Raw genomic sequence first — 16,912 nt, forward strand, 5'->3', positions numbered from 1 at the left:
TGTCAAACATGATCAGCTCTTTCAAACAGGTCTGCGTTTGACAGGCTACATATGATAGAGGAATAAGCTTCATTGTACCAGAGAGCCACACACACACACACACACACACACACACAGAAAACTGAGGTTCAGGGCCTTAAAGTGACTTGGCCAGCATCTCAGAGCTGTCAAGTGGTGGTGTTGGCATCTGAATGAAAGACTGCCAAACTCCAAGGCTCTCTGCACCACCCAGAACTGAAGAGGCTTCTAGAGCTAGAAACAAAAGTTGTAGAAAGAGCAACGGGAGGGAGGCAAGTTTCTGCCAGATGTGCTACTAATTCACTGTGCAGCTTTGGGCAAATCTCTTCTTCCAGGCCCCAAATACAAAACGAACAAATGACTTAGCTGGAGTTAAAAGTCGCTCCGACTTATACAATGCTGGGGAACAATGGAGCCCATGGCTGAGAGAAAGAAGAGGAAAGGGGGCAGATGACAACTGAGTTATCCTGAAGTCTTCCTCTAAGAAGTCCGTTACAGAGCTCTTGACTGTAAGGTGACCACCGATACTCTATAGATTCCACCAGATTTTAAGACACATCAGTCATCATTGTAGGAACTGGTACTCAAAACAGCACACCAAGATACTGCGGTCCCTGCAGGCTGTGTAAACACTCAGGTAGGTCACAGCCAATGCTGGAGACAGTTCAGACACATGCCTGTTTCGTTTGACCACACAGTTGCTAACATTTTTTTAAACTTGCCAAGGTTTGAAAAGTAATGGGAGATGGAAGACAAAACTCCCCCACTCCCTTTGGCTTCTCTTTGGGAACAGGAAGATTTGGCGATCCAGAGCTGGCATTTCTGGGCAACAGGGTCACGTGGAGCTGTTCAGAAGCCGCCTGCAGCACACCCCCAGGGACCCCCATGGCGTCCATTTCTGCCTGCCCCAGGGCTGCCTATGTCCCCACCCTCCCCATTTCCTAAGCAACCTATGTGCCAAGTCTGTTGGCTGCGGTTGGTGACTCTCGGGTTAGAGGCAAAACAGGAAGAGGTTATTTCAGTTGCGTTGACTGAAACACGGAGCTGTCACATAGGAATTTCCTAGGGGATCGCCTTCATCCCTGGGCCCCCCACCTCCATATGCAGAATTCGAGCCTAAGGAAGATACATGGAAACCTGGGGGCCGGGAGCCGGGAGACCTGGCTTACAAAAATGTTCTCTCCACCACTGTTAGGCTACACGGCTCAAGTATCTGCCGTCTCTGGGCCTCGTCTTCCCCAGCAATACAAGGAGAAAATAGGACTTTCCCGTGGGGATCCCTGAAATGGCCAGCACAGCCCTCTGGGCTTTGCCGCCGGTCCCTGGAGGGAAGTCTTGCAGGGGAGCGCTCTCCAGCCAAGGTCTGCAGATGCGCACCTGCCACCCGCCTCCCCCACGCAGCCCCTCGGCAAGCGCCATTGCCTGGATCCTTTTCAGGGGTCACTTCAGGGGAATCCCGCCCCGGTCCGGGAAGTTGGGGCGCGCTGCGCACCCGGCGGGCGGCTCCAGAGCTCCAGATCCAGCCAAGGCGCCAAGGCAGCCCCGCCTGGGGCTCGGAACCGCGCCCATAGCCTTCGCCTTCGCTGCTGGCGACATAAGGACCCCAGGCAACTGTCCCGTCCTTTCTGGGGAGGTCGCGAACCGTGGACGCCCCTAGGCAAACTGCACCCCGCCTCCCTCCCCCGGGGGAGCCGCGCTCTAAGCAGCGGCTCACCCCCACCCCCAATCCCTCCCACCCCGGCAGCCGCAGGTGCCCTCCCGCCCCAGCCCAGCCCAGCGCAGCCCAGCCCAGTCCTGTGCTCGCTGCGCAGCGCCAGGGCAGGCAAGTGCCTTTCCTTGCTGTGTTCCTGCTCTGAGAGTTCGGTTAGCTTCTGCTCGCCTTTCTGAGCTTCGCGGGAGGAAGGAAGGAAGAACTCGACTAGGTGAGTCGTGGTCTAGATATTTTTTTAAAAAATCAAACCTGCCTGCGTACCTAGGGCACTGTCAGGAGCCAGAAGACAAAGGCAGCCGGTCAAGAGAACTCACACCAGCGGCTGCAGGCTGGGACCGATCCTAGCTGTCCCGCAGCCCCGCACTGGCTGGGCAGGACACCGCAGACTTCAGGAAATATTTACTGGGTGAAGAGAAGTGAGTGGAGCTGTTTCTGTTTGTTTCTCTCAACCGGCTGGGAAACAAGCAAAGACTGCCTTTGGCAGTTAGCTTCATCTCCACAAGGATTTCCCCCCCAAGGCAAAGGGTTTGAACATTTTGGCACAGAAAAACAAAAGGTGGGATGGTGTATGCGCCCAATGGACTGCTAGGCAGCGCTTAAAAAGCAGAAATCAGAGCTGTAGGGGTCAGCATGTCCAGCTCTCACAACCAGAAGTGAACACAGCGAGACGCAAAACAGACCAGCTCTGTGATGCCAATTAGGTGAGTAGTTTCAAAGCGCTTGTCATGCATGTAGAGTGAAAATGTGGAAACGGATAGTGGATTCTTAACTGCGACTGTCCTTGGGAAGTGCCCAAAGAAGAGTCCATTTGGCATGAGGTTAACAGGGAAATGAAGCGACATTGACAAAATATAAAGAATTTTAACTGTTACTAATTTGGTATCTTTTTCATGTTCTTATCTTTCCCTTGTTCTAAAACATTTTGCAGTTTAAGAAGGTCTGTTTCCCAGTGCAAAATAATGCGTTCTGTCTGTGCACATGCTCTGATAATGAAATCTGCGTAGGTCTATCAGAAGTTGCAACTTCTCCTAATTGCATTCCTCCCTATGTTCTGCACTTCTAGAAGATAACATCTCTTTCCCTTGGGAGCCTAAGTTTCTCTGAGAAGCCCACCTGTTGACAACCCCCAAAATACAGGCCAAAGGTGAAACGTTGATATTACAGAACTAGTTCTGTGGCTAGTAATTCAGTAATTGGCCAGGTCGAGATCGAATCGGCAGTCCCTCTGTTCCTGCAATGCACATTCTCTTCCTTTGGTATTTCCTGTGTTCAGGCTTTTCATTTCCATTGGTGATTGCTATCCTCTCAGCATCTCGAAATGACATGCTTATTATGCTACAGACTCCCTACATGTCAGGTAGAGAGAAGGCTTTGGCACAGGAGAGCCGCACAGTTCTACTGGGCTCTTCAGCAGAATGGAAAGGATGCATTGTCCGTCTCCCTAGATGATTTCTTTCTGGATACGAGGGCCGACTTTTTAATTTGGTTGTCCACATGGAGAGAGGACAAGAGAAAGAATTCTACACTGGGTTGTGTGTTAGGTGCAGTAGAGATGTTAAGCCCCCAGGTAGCAGGTCCCTGTGCCTGCCCCTCCCCCAAACATGCACAATAGTGCTTCCCTGTTGACATATTTTGTTCTCTAAAAACGACTGGCTCCGTGGTGAACGAAATTGTCTGTGCATCAGGCTGCAACTCTGAAACATGGGAAATTGTGATATCGTCCTGCTTCTGTCTCTATCTGATATGATAACTTGCAAGGTCATGCTTATTACATTTTATGGTGCAGGAGTATGGACTACTTGAGAAAATCCTGAAGTGTGAAGAAAAATCCAAGAATGGCAGGACTCTAGTGCCATGTGAAAGCCACATGGATTCAGGTTTTAAACGTAAAACAGTGGCATGCAGCCCTGATCTGCCGTCTTAGCAAGTGCAAATCCTGGAAATTAATGCTCCCTTTAGGACCAAACCTCTCTCCCCGGTGCCATCAATGGTTATTTCCTTACACGATTTCCAATTCCCTCCCTTGTTCTGGAGTCTAAATGCAATAATGAAACACAAAGGACACTCCACTTACTTCCCTCCGACACACAATAAAACACAATGGGCATCCCATTTTCTTCCTATTTCTCTTGTCAACTGGACTTGAACCTGTTTGGGTTTCTTAGCTTGCAGAGAGCTTTGAGGTCGTCTTGGAGCCCGATAATCCCCCTGAGTGACCTTCAGTCACCTGTTACCACCTGCTCCTGTCCCTCCCCTCTCCCATGTAATTGGTCCCTTTCTAATTGCTGACTCCTTCCTCTCCATTTAATGATTCTTTTTAAAGTTCAAAAGGCACTTTGCCAAGATTTAGCTTTTAGTATGAAAAGTAGCATTCTCTTAATGAGTTTGCCTTCCAACTGAAGGCTTTACTTTTTCCTAATAGGAAAATGAACTTCTCTTCTACACTTGCTGAGGGGTTTCCCAAGTTGTTTTTCTATAACTCATGCTTAAGTGATGTTAGCTTGGACATTTTGTCCAATTCCACCTCTAATCTGATTTCCTTCATGTGTAAAAAGTCTAAGAGGCAATTAATCAACAGGTGTCAGCTATTAAAAAATACATGCTAAGGAGGTATCACTAGTGTCAAAATTGCAGGCTCTCACATTCATTCTTTGCATATTAGGTGTCAAGGCATGGTGCTAATTGTATTAACATTGACTCATTATATCTAGGGACTCTATTAGTCTCAAGGATGAACTTCCCTCAAGCGGTACAGCTAAGCTGAACTTTAAAATACTGTGTGGTATAAAATCTAGACCTTTACTTTTTTGGGGGGTGGAGAGGGAGGGAGATCTGAAGATCTGATCCCCTGGTTCCCTGTTCCCACTTGTGCCAATCTCTTGATCTGAGGTCAGTCTCCTCTGCGAGCCGCAGCCAGTATCATCATTCTCCTCCCCATGCAGTAATGTTATGTACCTGATCTGGTGTGCTCATGTGAATTACCAGCTTGGTCTCACAGGCATCTAAGTGTGTGATTCCTGAGCCAGGCCATGTTATTTCCCCTGTTCCAAAGGCCAGAGGTTAGGTAACTGGTCTAAGGTCATTATCAGTGTCAGTTTTAGGACTGAGATCCAGAATGCTACTTCTCCTTATCCATTTTAAGGAAAGCCAGATTCTTTGCTGCTGTATTTTAAAAAGAAATAGAGCTGTAAATGTGTCACATTTACTGTTACCTTCAGTCTCAGGGGAAGGGAAAAAAAAAGAAGCACTTTTTGAGAAACTGAGCAACTTGCTGGTGGGGTAAAGCCCAACCTAGAACTTTCTTCATTTGACAGTGGCACCTAGCTAGCACATGCATCTTTATAACCCAAAAATATTAAAATTCTCCTTAGTCACACAAAAAGGAATTTCTAAATTAGCATATTTTCTCAAAAATAGAGATTCAAAATTAAATATTATTTTTATTTTACAGTTGTCAAGCAAAGCAATACTGACCTCATTTCAAACTTTTCATTCTTGGAGAAATATTTTGTTTTACTATTACTTTGTAAGTACAGGTCTATTACTGATGAGTCATGTAATGTGTTCTGTTCCTCTTTTATAATTTTTATTTACTTTTATCAATTTGAAAGGCAGAGTGATGGGGGAGGGAAGGAAGGAAAGACCGAAAGAGAGATACAAGAGCAATCTTTCATCTGCTGGTTTACTCTCCAAATGCCAACAGCAGCCAGAGCCTGGCCAGGCGGAAATTGGGAGCCTGGAACTCCATCCCGGTCAACCCCGCTGACAGGACTATACACCCAGCACTCCAGCATGGCATTTCTTATCTCAAGTGGAAGCTTAATCACCGTGCTACACTGGCCACCCCTCTTGATTTTTTTTAAATTAATTTATTGATTTGAGAGGCAGAATTATAGAGAGAGGAAGCTACAGAGAGAGAAGTGTTCCTCTGGTTCACTCCCCAAATGGCCACAACAGCCAGAGCTGGGCCTATCCAAAGCCAAGAGCCAGGAGGTTCTTCTAGGTCTCCCACGTGGGTGCAGGGGCCCAAGGACTTGGGCCATCTTCTACAGCTTTCCCAAGCCACAGCAGAGAGCTGGATTGGAAGTGGAAAAGCTGGGACTTGAACTGGTGCCCACATAGGATGCTGGCACCTCGGGCGGTGGTTTACCCACTACAACACAACGCTGGCCTATTGATTTTTTTAAAAAATAATTTTCTTCTTTTTTTAATTTGACAGGTAGAGTTATAGACAGTGAGAGAGAGACAGAGAGAAAGGTCTTCCTTCCATTGGTTCACTCCCTCAATGGCTGCCACGGCTGGCGCTGCGCTGATCCGAAGCCAGGAGCTGGTGCTTCCTCCCGGTCTCCCATGCGGGTGCAGGGCCCAAGCACTTGGGCCATCCTCTACTGCCTTCCCAGGCCACAGCAGAGAGCTGGACTGGAAGAAAAGCAACCGGGACTAGTACCTGGTGCCCCAACTGGGACTAGAAGCCGGAGTGCCAGCAACCGCAGGCAGAGGATTAGCCTAGTGAGCCGCGGTGCTGGCCTTGATGTTTTATTTTCCCTGAAATCATTCTTTTCAGGATCAAAAATTTCCATTGCAGTCATAAAGATTAGATTAGTATTGAGATCACAGTCTGTACATAGGACTCCTGGAATATACCGGGATATAAGGACACCATTTCTTCTTTCCTAGATACCCAGGCCAAGCTTCAGGACCTGTTCTGAGTGAAGATGAGTTTTGCTGCCAAGATAATGTAACTGGAAGAACCAGGCCCAAACAGACTTGACCATGGGAGCCAACACTTCAAGCAAACCACCAGTGTTTGATGAAAATGAAGACGGTAAGAAGTGTAGGATAGTGGTATGTGAAAAATAGAACTTTGTGAAATTGGAGTATGAAGTCCTAGTTCAGAAGGAAGGGAAATGCAAGGGTGGTCCTCAGGGCCTTGAAAGAAAAAGGTAGATGTGCAAGGGTAAGCCAGGGGCTTTGTACACTAATAGCTGGATTTTATCTTCTACTTTCTGTAGGACTTTGGCTTTTTTTTTTTTTTTTTTTTTTGATAGGCGGAGTTAGACAGTGAGAGAGAGAGAGACAGAGAGAAAGGTCTTCCTTTTCCATTGGTTCACCCCAAATGGCCACTACGAAGCCAGGTGCTTCTCCTGGTCTCCCATGGGGTGCAGGGCCCAAGGACTAGGGCCATCCTCCACTGCCTTCCCGGGCCACAGCAGAGAGCTGGCCTGGAAGAGGAGCAACCGGGACAGAATCCGGCACCCCGACCGGGACTAGAACCCGGGTGACGCCGCCGCAGGCGGAGGATTAGCCTACTGAGCCAGGGCACCGGCCTTTGCTTGCTTTCTTAATCATGACTATGCCAGCGTCCTTCTTTGTCCAAAGGGATTTGTGCTTGGGAACATGGCGGATGGTTAGGTGATTTGTTATTCCCTGTAGCGTCCCCTTGTCAGCTGAAGTTAGCCCCACTGCTAACTGTTGTGTAAAATGCCTTGTAGTAGCGTGTGCATGATAATCAATACTCATAATATTTGAGAATGGAGTTATACAAGATAGCTGCCCTCTTAACTTCTAGATGCTGTGTCTCAGTGGCCTAGGCAGATTCTGCAATGATAGGTCATAGGAAAAGGAATCTCTTATTTTAAAAAAAAGAAAGTGTTTCAATGCCAGGTTCAGCAAATCAAGAAGTAAAGACTTGAGACCTCGTCCTCCAGTGAGCACGCTGGAACCAGGCTGGGCCTCCCAGGTTGCACTTTCTTCCTTTGTGCAGCCTTGTTGGGGTCTGCAGGAAGGCCGCTTCTTATAGTTGCCTGGGAAAAAGGAGCATTGGAGTCCCAGATAGTGAGTTGTCCAGGCCTCTGGGAGGGAACGCCTGGAGTAATTTCCAGAGATTGCTGCTCACTGGACCACAAAGGAAAAACATGGACTGAAATACAGGAGATCTAACCCCAGGCCTGCTACCAACCGCCTGTGAGACTCGAGAAATTATTTGCTCATTTTATATCCAATTCCAACAATAAGGTGAAACGATTGGGTGGCTTTTAAGGACCCTTCCTGCTCAAAAATGTTTATGACTTTGAACTCCACAGCCATTCTGAAAAATTATAAGGTAATTTCTAAATCATCAAGGAAAATTTGTTGTTTGAGAATGTGAGTTTTATTGCTGAAGCACAAACTATAAATAACAGTGGATGGACTTTTCTTTCTCACGGAACAGTCCAGACATAGGTAATCCAGGTGATATGTGACTATATGGGGTTAGGGATCCTGGCTCTCCCTAGCTTGTTTTTCCTAGGGTAGAATCCTTGCTCTCCTTCCTCAGCATGGCTCCCTGGCATCCAAATACCAGCCAATGAGAAAGGAGCAAAAATAGGGCAGAGTATGCCCATTTCTTTTAAGGATTTGATCTGACTTGTCACTCTGACTCACATGTATTTACCTAGTGACAAGGGAGACTGGGAAATTCTGTTTGTTGTCTTGGGTGGCAATGAAATGTCTAAACATTGTCTAAGCTGGATAAAAGTAGCAATGTGTTGTGGATAACTGTTCTCTGTGGTTGGGGAACACAATCTTAGTTTTGAATCTTTGGAGAGAGACCCTTTTAAGAGCAAACCATGGGATTATTCAGGATGCTTTGCTTCCAGCTGTTCACTCAAGTTTGAGGCCTACCCTTACTACCTACTCAACACAGTACCCAGGAAACTTGAAGCGAGACTGCTGGGAAAGGGCCTTAAGACAATTTTCTCTTCTGTTGCTATTTATGTTGGCTTTGGTTTATCGAGCAGTAAAAGCAAGGATCTGGAGATCAGTGGGTGTGACTTGATCTTTCCATCTCTAAAATGGAAAGACATTTAGGCATGATTTTTACTGCTTGGGTTTTATGGGCTGTCTACGGATTCAGAGATAATGTTCACACATGAGGTTGGCCTTCAGAGAGCAGAGTAGAAAGGAGAGGTCAGCTTCATGGATGTAATTTTCTAGGGATGTGTGTCATTTGAAGGTTTTAGGGTGGTCTTTTACCTGCTTAAATCCTTTTTGACTTAGCCAGGCCTTTTTCTCATGGGTGCCCAAGAAAGCTACACATCCAAGGGACTGTGACAAATGGGAAATCAAGTACCATGTCAAAACTGCCTGTAAGGGAGTCTGTAAAAGCTAGCTTTAAGAGTTAGGCTTCAGGACTAGGCAAGTCTTTCCCAGCACCTCTAAGTCACCACCGTTCTGTTGTCCACACCCCAAGTACAGTGAGCCAAGCCTACTGCACCACCCTTAACAGCAATAGCTGAGCACAGCAACCTGTCTGCACTCCCCAGAGGGGCTAGGCTCTCAGTCCATTTACTCACACCATTGCAATGCTGCAAGAAGTAGGAGCGCAAGTCCATCTACTCTAAGCCTCTCTCTCTACTAGATCTGAGGAACAGGAGGAAAAAGCTGGTCCCTGCTCCGTCCTTGTGAATCCCATGTTCAGATGGAGAAAGCAGATAATAAATATGTAAATGGATACATAAACCAATTAAATTTAGAGTATATTAAAAGTGCCACCAAGGAAATGAGTCTGAATGATGGTGGGAAGGGCACCTTTGAAAAGGTATGGTCGGGGTTGGCCTTTATGAGGAGGTGATTTTTGGACTGAGGCCTGAAAGATGAGAAGGGAGCGATGCAGAGACGTAAGACTAGTGCAGTAACAGGAAATGCAAGTCTAAAGAATGAACAAATGAAGAATAAATATTTCCCTATGTTGTAATGTTCTCCAGTGATGACAGTGTTTCAAATGGACTATTTTCATGGCAATATTGCCTTATTTCTTATGAGATCACTGAGATTTTGGGACGAAAATCATGCCTTTCTGGGGAATCTACTTTTTACAAAATAGTTCCGTTAATCTTGTAGAGTTTATTTGGCTCCTCGCGTAGTTCTAGATCAAGCACAAAGTAAAATTTTATTTAATTGCTGTAAAGCTTCTGGCCAAGAAAAGCACAACAAAAAGTACTGAGTAATCAAAAAATAGTAGGGCCTGTATAATTTTTGATACTCATAATTTTGTATAAATAATCAAACTGGGACAGAATCTAGGGCACAAAAAATGAGTCAATTTAATTACTTTAAAAATATTGCTGAAAAGAAGTCCAATATGTGATGAAAAAGCAGTTACTGTTTGCTTCAAATTGTTTAATATTTGCAATATATATCTTTGAGAAGAAAATTTAATCAGTTTCACAAGTAATATGTTAAGGTTTTTTTTTTCTCATGAAAATTAAGGAATTTATAATAATTAAGGAATAAGATAAGCTGTTATTGACTATCCCTAGTGATAGGCTGTTCTTGCTAGAATTCATCCTGACACTTATATTCCATGGTGTTCCATCTGACAACTGATCTACAAGGAGTCATTCTATGAGTTATTAATTGTGATTTAGGCAAATAAAGTATAACCTGAACTGTGCTGGTGACTGAATAAGATTGCCTAATTCGATCACTAAATCATCTTTTACATACTGGATTTCAAATGGCATGACTTTGTTTTGTGGCTTTAGCATTTTTTAGTGCAAATCTAAATTCTAAGTATTTTCTTTATTGTAGTAAAATACAGATAACAAAGTGGACTATTTAGCTCTTTTTGACTGTACAGGTCTGTGGTGTTAAGTACAATCACACCTTCTGCAGCAGCATTATCACTGATCATCTCCACAGCTTTTGTTATCTTCCCAACTGAAGCCTCATACTCAATAAACCACACATTTCCCATTCTCTACTGCCCCCATCCCTGGTAATCATGATATGGCCTTATTTCTCTTTGAATTTGCCTATTCTAAGTAATTTATGCAATTGAAATTTGTCCTTTTGTATCTGGCTTCTTTCACTTAGCATAATGTCTTCAAATTTCACCCATATTGTAGCTAGTGCCAGAATTTCCTTCTTTTTAAGGTTGAATAAAATTCCATTGCATGTATGGCCCGTATCTTCTTTATCCTTTCACTAGCTGATGAACATGTAATTGTTTCTACTTTTTGGCTATGGTGAAAAATGCTGACATAAAAATTGGTTTACAAATGTCTTTTCAAGTCCTTTTCAATTCTTTGGGTATAGAATCACTCAATCATATAGTAATTCTTTTTGTGTAATTTCTGACATACTATATACTACATTCTATCTAATTATATTATGTGTTTTGGTCATGGGAGAATGATGGGCTAGGAGCATGAGCTCTGATATTGAAAAGGCAGTCACAGGTTCAAGTCTCAATCTTACCACACACTGATGATCTGTGTTTCTATGAGAGTGGAGAAAGGGGACGCAGGCTGGGCAACCATCATCAGACACCAGAGTCAATTCCACCAGTTAGGTGATTTCATCACTGGGTGAACATCATAACGTATACTCACACGAACTTGGACGCACCATCACTAGGCACCGTTATCTTATGGGGCCACCCTCTACATGCATTCTGTTAGCTGAGCAGCCTGTCATTGACTGAAACTTCATTACATCATACGCGTGTGTACTTCAATTTCTGAAAGAAACAGAGTTGACTATGTGCGACTCTATAGATGTTATAACCAATAAAATCTATTCTTATTTCTATTCATTGAAGTGGATTGAGAGAATGGCCGATATTAGGAATTCTGTGAAACTCTAAGTGAAAACCCATCAAAAGAAGCCAAGTTATTTTTAAAGATTTATGTATGTATGTATATATGTATGTATTTGGAAGTCAGAGTGACAAACAGAGAGACGGGGAAAGGGAGAGAGAAGAGACTCCTTCATCTGCTGGTTCAGTCCCAAGATGGCTGTAACATCCTAGTGTCTCACATGTGTGGCAGGAGTCCAAGCATTTGGGCCGCCTTTCACTGTTTTTCTAGGTGCATTAGCAGGGAGCTGGATAGGAAGCAGAGCAGGTGGGACTCAAACCAGCACTCTTCCATGGGATGCCAGCTTCACAGGCAGCAGCCTCACCAGTGTACCACAGTGATCACACAAAAGCACACTGTCACTTAGTTCCTCTTTTATGTACTCTGAGGTGATTGCAGTTTAATCTGGGGTGAAAAATCAATGAACTTGACTTTTTCTAATTGGAACTCTAGACTATTAAAATAATACCATTTGATCAACAGACACAGTGAAAATCGCCCTCATTAATAACTATTGTGCATATTCTCAGAGGTAATTAATGATTCAGATACACACTGGGAGTTTCCTGAAAGAAAAGGAGTGCAAGTGATACTTATTTCTTCAGTAAATAGTTTATTTATTGGAAAGGTAGAATGACAAGAGGAGGAGACAGAAAGAGATCTATCCACTGGTTCACTTCCCAAACGTTCACTCCCCCAAATGGCCACACAGCCTGAGCTGGGCAAGACTGAAGCCTTGAGCCTGGAACTCCATCTGGGTCTGCCACATAGGTGGCAGGGAGTTGGCTCATTCAGGGCTGCTTTCCCAGGTGCATTAGCAGGGAGCTGGATTAGACGCAGAACACCAGGGACTAAAACTGAAGCTCCAGTGCGGTATGCCGGCATCCCAAGCAGTGGCTTAACCTGATGTACCACAACATCTGCCCCAAGACTTGTTTTTAATGTTTATAACTTTTTTCTTTGTATCTCTTTCCTCTATCTGTAGCCAGTGGTTGGTTTTGTTTTACTTTTTGCTTCTCTGTTTCATTTTTATTTTTTAAAAAAATTGACATTTTCATATTTTATGTTTTTAATTAATTTCTAACAGATTCAATATGATTTATACACACAAGTCTAAGAACATAATAATATTCCCTTCCACCCTCTCACCCTCCTTCCTTCTTTTTTAGTTTTTGAGATAACATATTTTAAATTTACATTAATGTAAAAAGGCATAATACTTCACCAAATAAGAAGTTTAAGAAGTAAAAAGCAAAAAGACTGCAGTTTTGTGGGAATATACACAATGGCTATCAGCAATAATTGAATGGAGAAATGACCATTTCACCCATCAACATTTTAAAAGTACAATCACTGAAACCTTAGGCTTAATGGGAAAAAAAAATCCGTAATAACAAGTGAAACTGGACTTGTTTACAATTCAGGATCCAGGCCATTGGCGAAGGCCTTACAGTCATTGTGAGTAAAGAGGTGTTTCCAAACAACTGCAAAAAATGTAGAAGTGAGAAATTCGATTTAAGTGAGCCAAGGTACAATATTTTTTAAATATTGCAGCTAAAACAAGCTGGCTTTAGGTTAAAAAGCTGCTCCAAAGAGTTCATCAATGCCCCGAGTTTGCAGAAAGAGCTCAATTATTGCATTATTCTTTGAACTTGTTGAAAACTCAGTGTTCTAATTCATTTGGCAACCCTGGTCTCCTAGGATATGTGGCAGTTTCCAGTTTTCAACATCTTCAGTGACAGAAGAAATGGATCTTTGAAAATGTTGAGCCCAGAAAATTGGCCACAGATTTGTAATCCAAAAGAAATGAGAGGGTATTGAATTGAGTCCAGCTATGAATGACTTTGAGAAAATCCTTTATTTTAATGTCCATGCATTGAATATTTGTACCCAATCTGCAGGCAAGCGAATCTCAGACTTTTCCCATCAGACTTTTGACTTTTGTGATCTTATATAACATTTATTGTTTTGCATTAAGATGATTGAAAAAGTTGAAGGAGTAATTCTGTAGTGAGAAATGGCTTCTTATAATTTTAAGTCATCTTGGACAGCCCAGCTTTTAGTTAGAGCATAAATAACCTGAAGTTCAATCACTTTTGGTAATATTTTAAGTTGTAAGGGCTTCATTTCTCTAGGTAAAATAATTGCAAAAGTCAGAGGCAAGCAAACTTAGAGCCAAGATAACAGACCTCAAAGACCCAGCTAGTAGTTTAGGAGAATCTACTCAAACAAATTCAGGAAAGTGACAACTTCCCTTGAGAGACTCACAGTGTTCATGTGCAGTCTGAGCTGAAAGGACTTTAAACGTGAAGATCTCAATCTCAGATTGGGCGTGCTTGTTTAAAAGGAAAGACATTTTGTGAGAAATATTTTAATACCTCACGGTACGTAATATTTTGTGGATCTCAATTTGGGAAATAAAAGGTTATGATCATATCCACTCTTTTTCTATTACAAATGTCTTTTCTTACCATTGATGTTCTCTGCTGGTTTATTGGCAACAGATTTTCATATTTGAGATACTTGTAGTAGAACTTATGTGATATACAATAATATAATTTCCATATTACATGATAAAGAGTGATTTATGCTTTTCTACAAAGTGTTCTAAAACGGTATTGATGGAAGACAATACATATTACTCAGATAAATGAGTAAAACACTAGATAGCTCAGTTTAATTTGGGGAGAGGGGCAGGATGTTTGTAATTAAGTTGGAGTTAAATTTTGTGAAAACTCACTGCATCCTTATTATTTTTAAATCAAGATCATTCTAATTATTATGAATAAACTAGGAACTAGTGAACTAGTTGTTAACTATTACGTTAGGTTACAGTAACTTTTTATTTTATCCAAACCTTGGAACTACCAATGTTGAAAAAATAAATTTGTAAGCCAAGCCCATGTCAATATTCATACACTTTGGTTATCACCCCAAGCCTGCTATCATCAATGAGAATAGATGTGATGGCCTTCAGGGAGCCAACAGTTATGTCTTTGTAGATGTAAACTTATTATACTAACCAATGTTAGCCCTCAGCTCATGAATTCGGGTCCCATGAATTAAATACGGATTTCAACTTTTATGATGATCCATGAAAGTTTTATTTGCAAACACAGACATTAAAAGGCCAATGATGGAGTAATATTCTTGCTAAAATAGGACATTAAGTTCAGTTTCCATGGCAAAAGGACTGGAAAATTCATGGTTTTACATTTGGAATTCATTAGCCTTGCACAGGGTTTCTTTTTCATTTTTGAATTATTTCTTCTTTCCTTTCTGGAAGTATATTTATGGTAAAATTAAAACTTGGGTAGCCCATGTCTTTGGGTATTTGTGAGATTTTTTTAAAGATTTATTTATTTGGTAGGTGGGGTTACAGAGAGGGAGAGGCAGAGGCAGAGAGAAATCTTCCATCTGTTGCTTCACTCCCCAGATGACCGTAATGGCCAGGGCTGGACTAAGTTGAAATGGGGAACCAGGAGCTTCATCCAGGTCTCCCATAAGGGTGCCCCTGCACTTGGGTCCTCCTGTGCTGCTTCCCCAGGCACATTAGATCAGGAGTGGAGTAGCCAGGTCTCAAACTGGCACCCATATCGGATGCTGGCACTTCAGGCAGCAGCTTAACACCGTGCTGGCCCCAATTTTGTGAAAAATTTTTAAAAAGGAGTTGACAAACTTCTGTGGTGAGCCTGACGATACGTATTTTACACTTTTTGGGCAATATGGACAGTGCGTCTCATGACTTCTCTGCCATTGTAGCATGAAAGCAGACACAGACAATAAAACTTTATGGATATTGAAAGTTGAATTTCAAATATTTTTGACTTGTTATCCAATATTAATTCTTCTGATCTTTTGCAATCACTTAAAAATGAAAAAATTATTAGTTTATGAACCATACAAAAATAGATGATGGGTTAGATTTGGTCCACGCTGAATCTTGTGTGAAAGTATCTTGCAGATGCTTGTTTACATGTTCTGGGAGTCTTTCTGATATCCATTCATATCCATTCATAATCCTCTGGCCTTAAACCAAATAGACTGGGCAAGGGGACTGGGATCTGTTCTCTGTAAATGTTTAATATGCTCCCCCTTCACTGACATTCTTTTGGTTGATTCATATTAGCTAATGGAATTACTTGGACCAGTAAATCTTGTGTTTTGGAGGTTAAAATATGTCATTTGTGTAACATGTATTACTTGATAGGATGGAACCTGGATTCAGTTAGATGGTTACCTACCTTAAGCAATGCATTTGAAATGTGATTAGTCAGAACGCGCTTCCTATTAAAGGGCATTTACTCAACAGAAAGGAGTCCAACAACTGGTGAATGTTTCTGTTGATCCCCTCATCTTGCCTCACTGTTCTACTTTACAGTTTGTTGTACAGCAGTTGTCACTGTATTTCTGACTTTCTGAATGGGGGCCCAGGCAGCCGAAAGGAACAGCTGTTGATGTCCACTGCTGAGACTTGGCACCAATGGTGATGCCAGTCAATGCTGGACCTCCTGGGGCCCTGTTTCATGAAAAGGAAGTGCTAACAGTGCAAATAGCTGCCATCAGTTGGCCTTGGAGGCCACTTCTCTGGGCAGTTCCAGTTACGCTCTTAAAGAGCTCGCCAAGCTCCCCATCTATCAGTGGCAACCATTTACTGCTAGCCATCTGGTGTGGTGAGCCAGTTCGGTACTTCTTCCTCAGTGGATAAGAAGTGATATACCCTGGAACTGACCTTCAGTCTTCACCAGCACCATTGTGTCAGGGAGTTACAAGTTAGCGCACAAGTTCCCAGACACTGTAGATGAGTGCCAACTTGTGATGTTTTCTTAGTCTCTGGTAGCACAGAAAAATGAGGACAATTAGTGAGTTTTTCACAAACTTCAACCTATTAAAATTTTTCATTCCAAGACAATGCTCTTTCTTGCTTTGTGTGTGTGTTATACCTAAGAATTTCAGAAATACATATATATATTATATATTTATATAAATTATATATTTAATATATATAAATATATATATGTAAATTTTAGTGAGAACTTAGGTAAGTGACTGTCCTCTCTAATCCTGTTTTCTCATCTTGAAAGTGAGGCTAGTGATAGTGTCTACCTCATATAGCTTATGTGGGAATGAAGAGAGGTATTATTAGTGTTATTATCTGAATTATCTGTGTAAAGTACTCAGTGGCTGGCACAGAGTAATTGCTCTATAAATGTTAGCTGCTATTATTATTATCAAAATCATAGTTTTCAATTCCTTTACTTGGTTAATAAAAATCAAAGCCACCAAATTTAGGTTTCACTTTTATCTTCCCTGCCTCCCTCCCTCCCTCCCTCCCTTTCTTTCTTTCTCTTTCTCTCTTTCTTTTTAAGGGATATGGAGAGAAACAGGATTTTCTGATCTGTGAAATGGCAATATATTATTATAATGTTTAATAAGCACTTTTGTGGAGAACTTATTTATGTAGGTACACTAGAAAAAATCAATGATAACCCATTTTCATTAGAACTCTCATTTTCATGTAACGGAAAGATGATAGTGCCTGGGCTAATAGAGTCACAGTGAA

General features: G+C 42.5%; 1 protein-coding gene across 3 annotated transcripts in view; it reads left to right on the plus strand.

Moving 5' to 3' along the window:
• The first annotated feature begins 1,519 nt into the window (after window positions 1-1,519).
• STK32A (serine/threonine kinase 32A) overlaps window positions 1,520-16,912 on the plus strand; it is a 139,255-nt gene continuing 123,862 nt past the window's right edge. Inside the window, exons 1-2 of one of the 3 annotated variants that reach the window (XM_008255186.4) lie at window positions 1,520-1,940; window positions 6,407-6,554. In XM_008255186.4, the coding sequence (XP_008253408.1) occupies window positions 6,503-6,554 (52 nt within the window). In that variant the 5' untranslated portion in view covers window positions 1,520-1,940; window positions 6,407-6,502. Of the gene's footprint in view, window positions 2,431-6,406; window positions 6,555-16,912 lie in introns of those variants that run through there. The other 2 variants (XM_051843477.2, XM_008255190.4) reach the window with 2 other exon arrangements.

The sequence above is a fragment of the Oryctolagus cuniculus genome, chromosome 6, assembly GCF_964237555.1.
Source record: "Oryctolagus cuniculus chromosome 6, mOryCun1.1, whole genome shotgun sequence".
Taxonomy (NCBI): Eukaryota; Metazoa; Chordata; class Mammalia; order Lagomorpha; family Leporidae; genus Oryctolagus; species Oryctolagus cuniculus.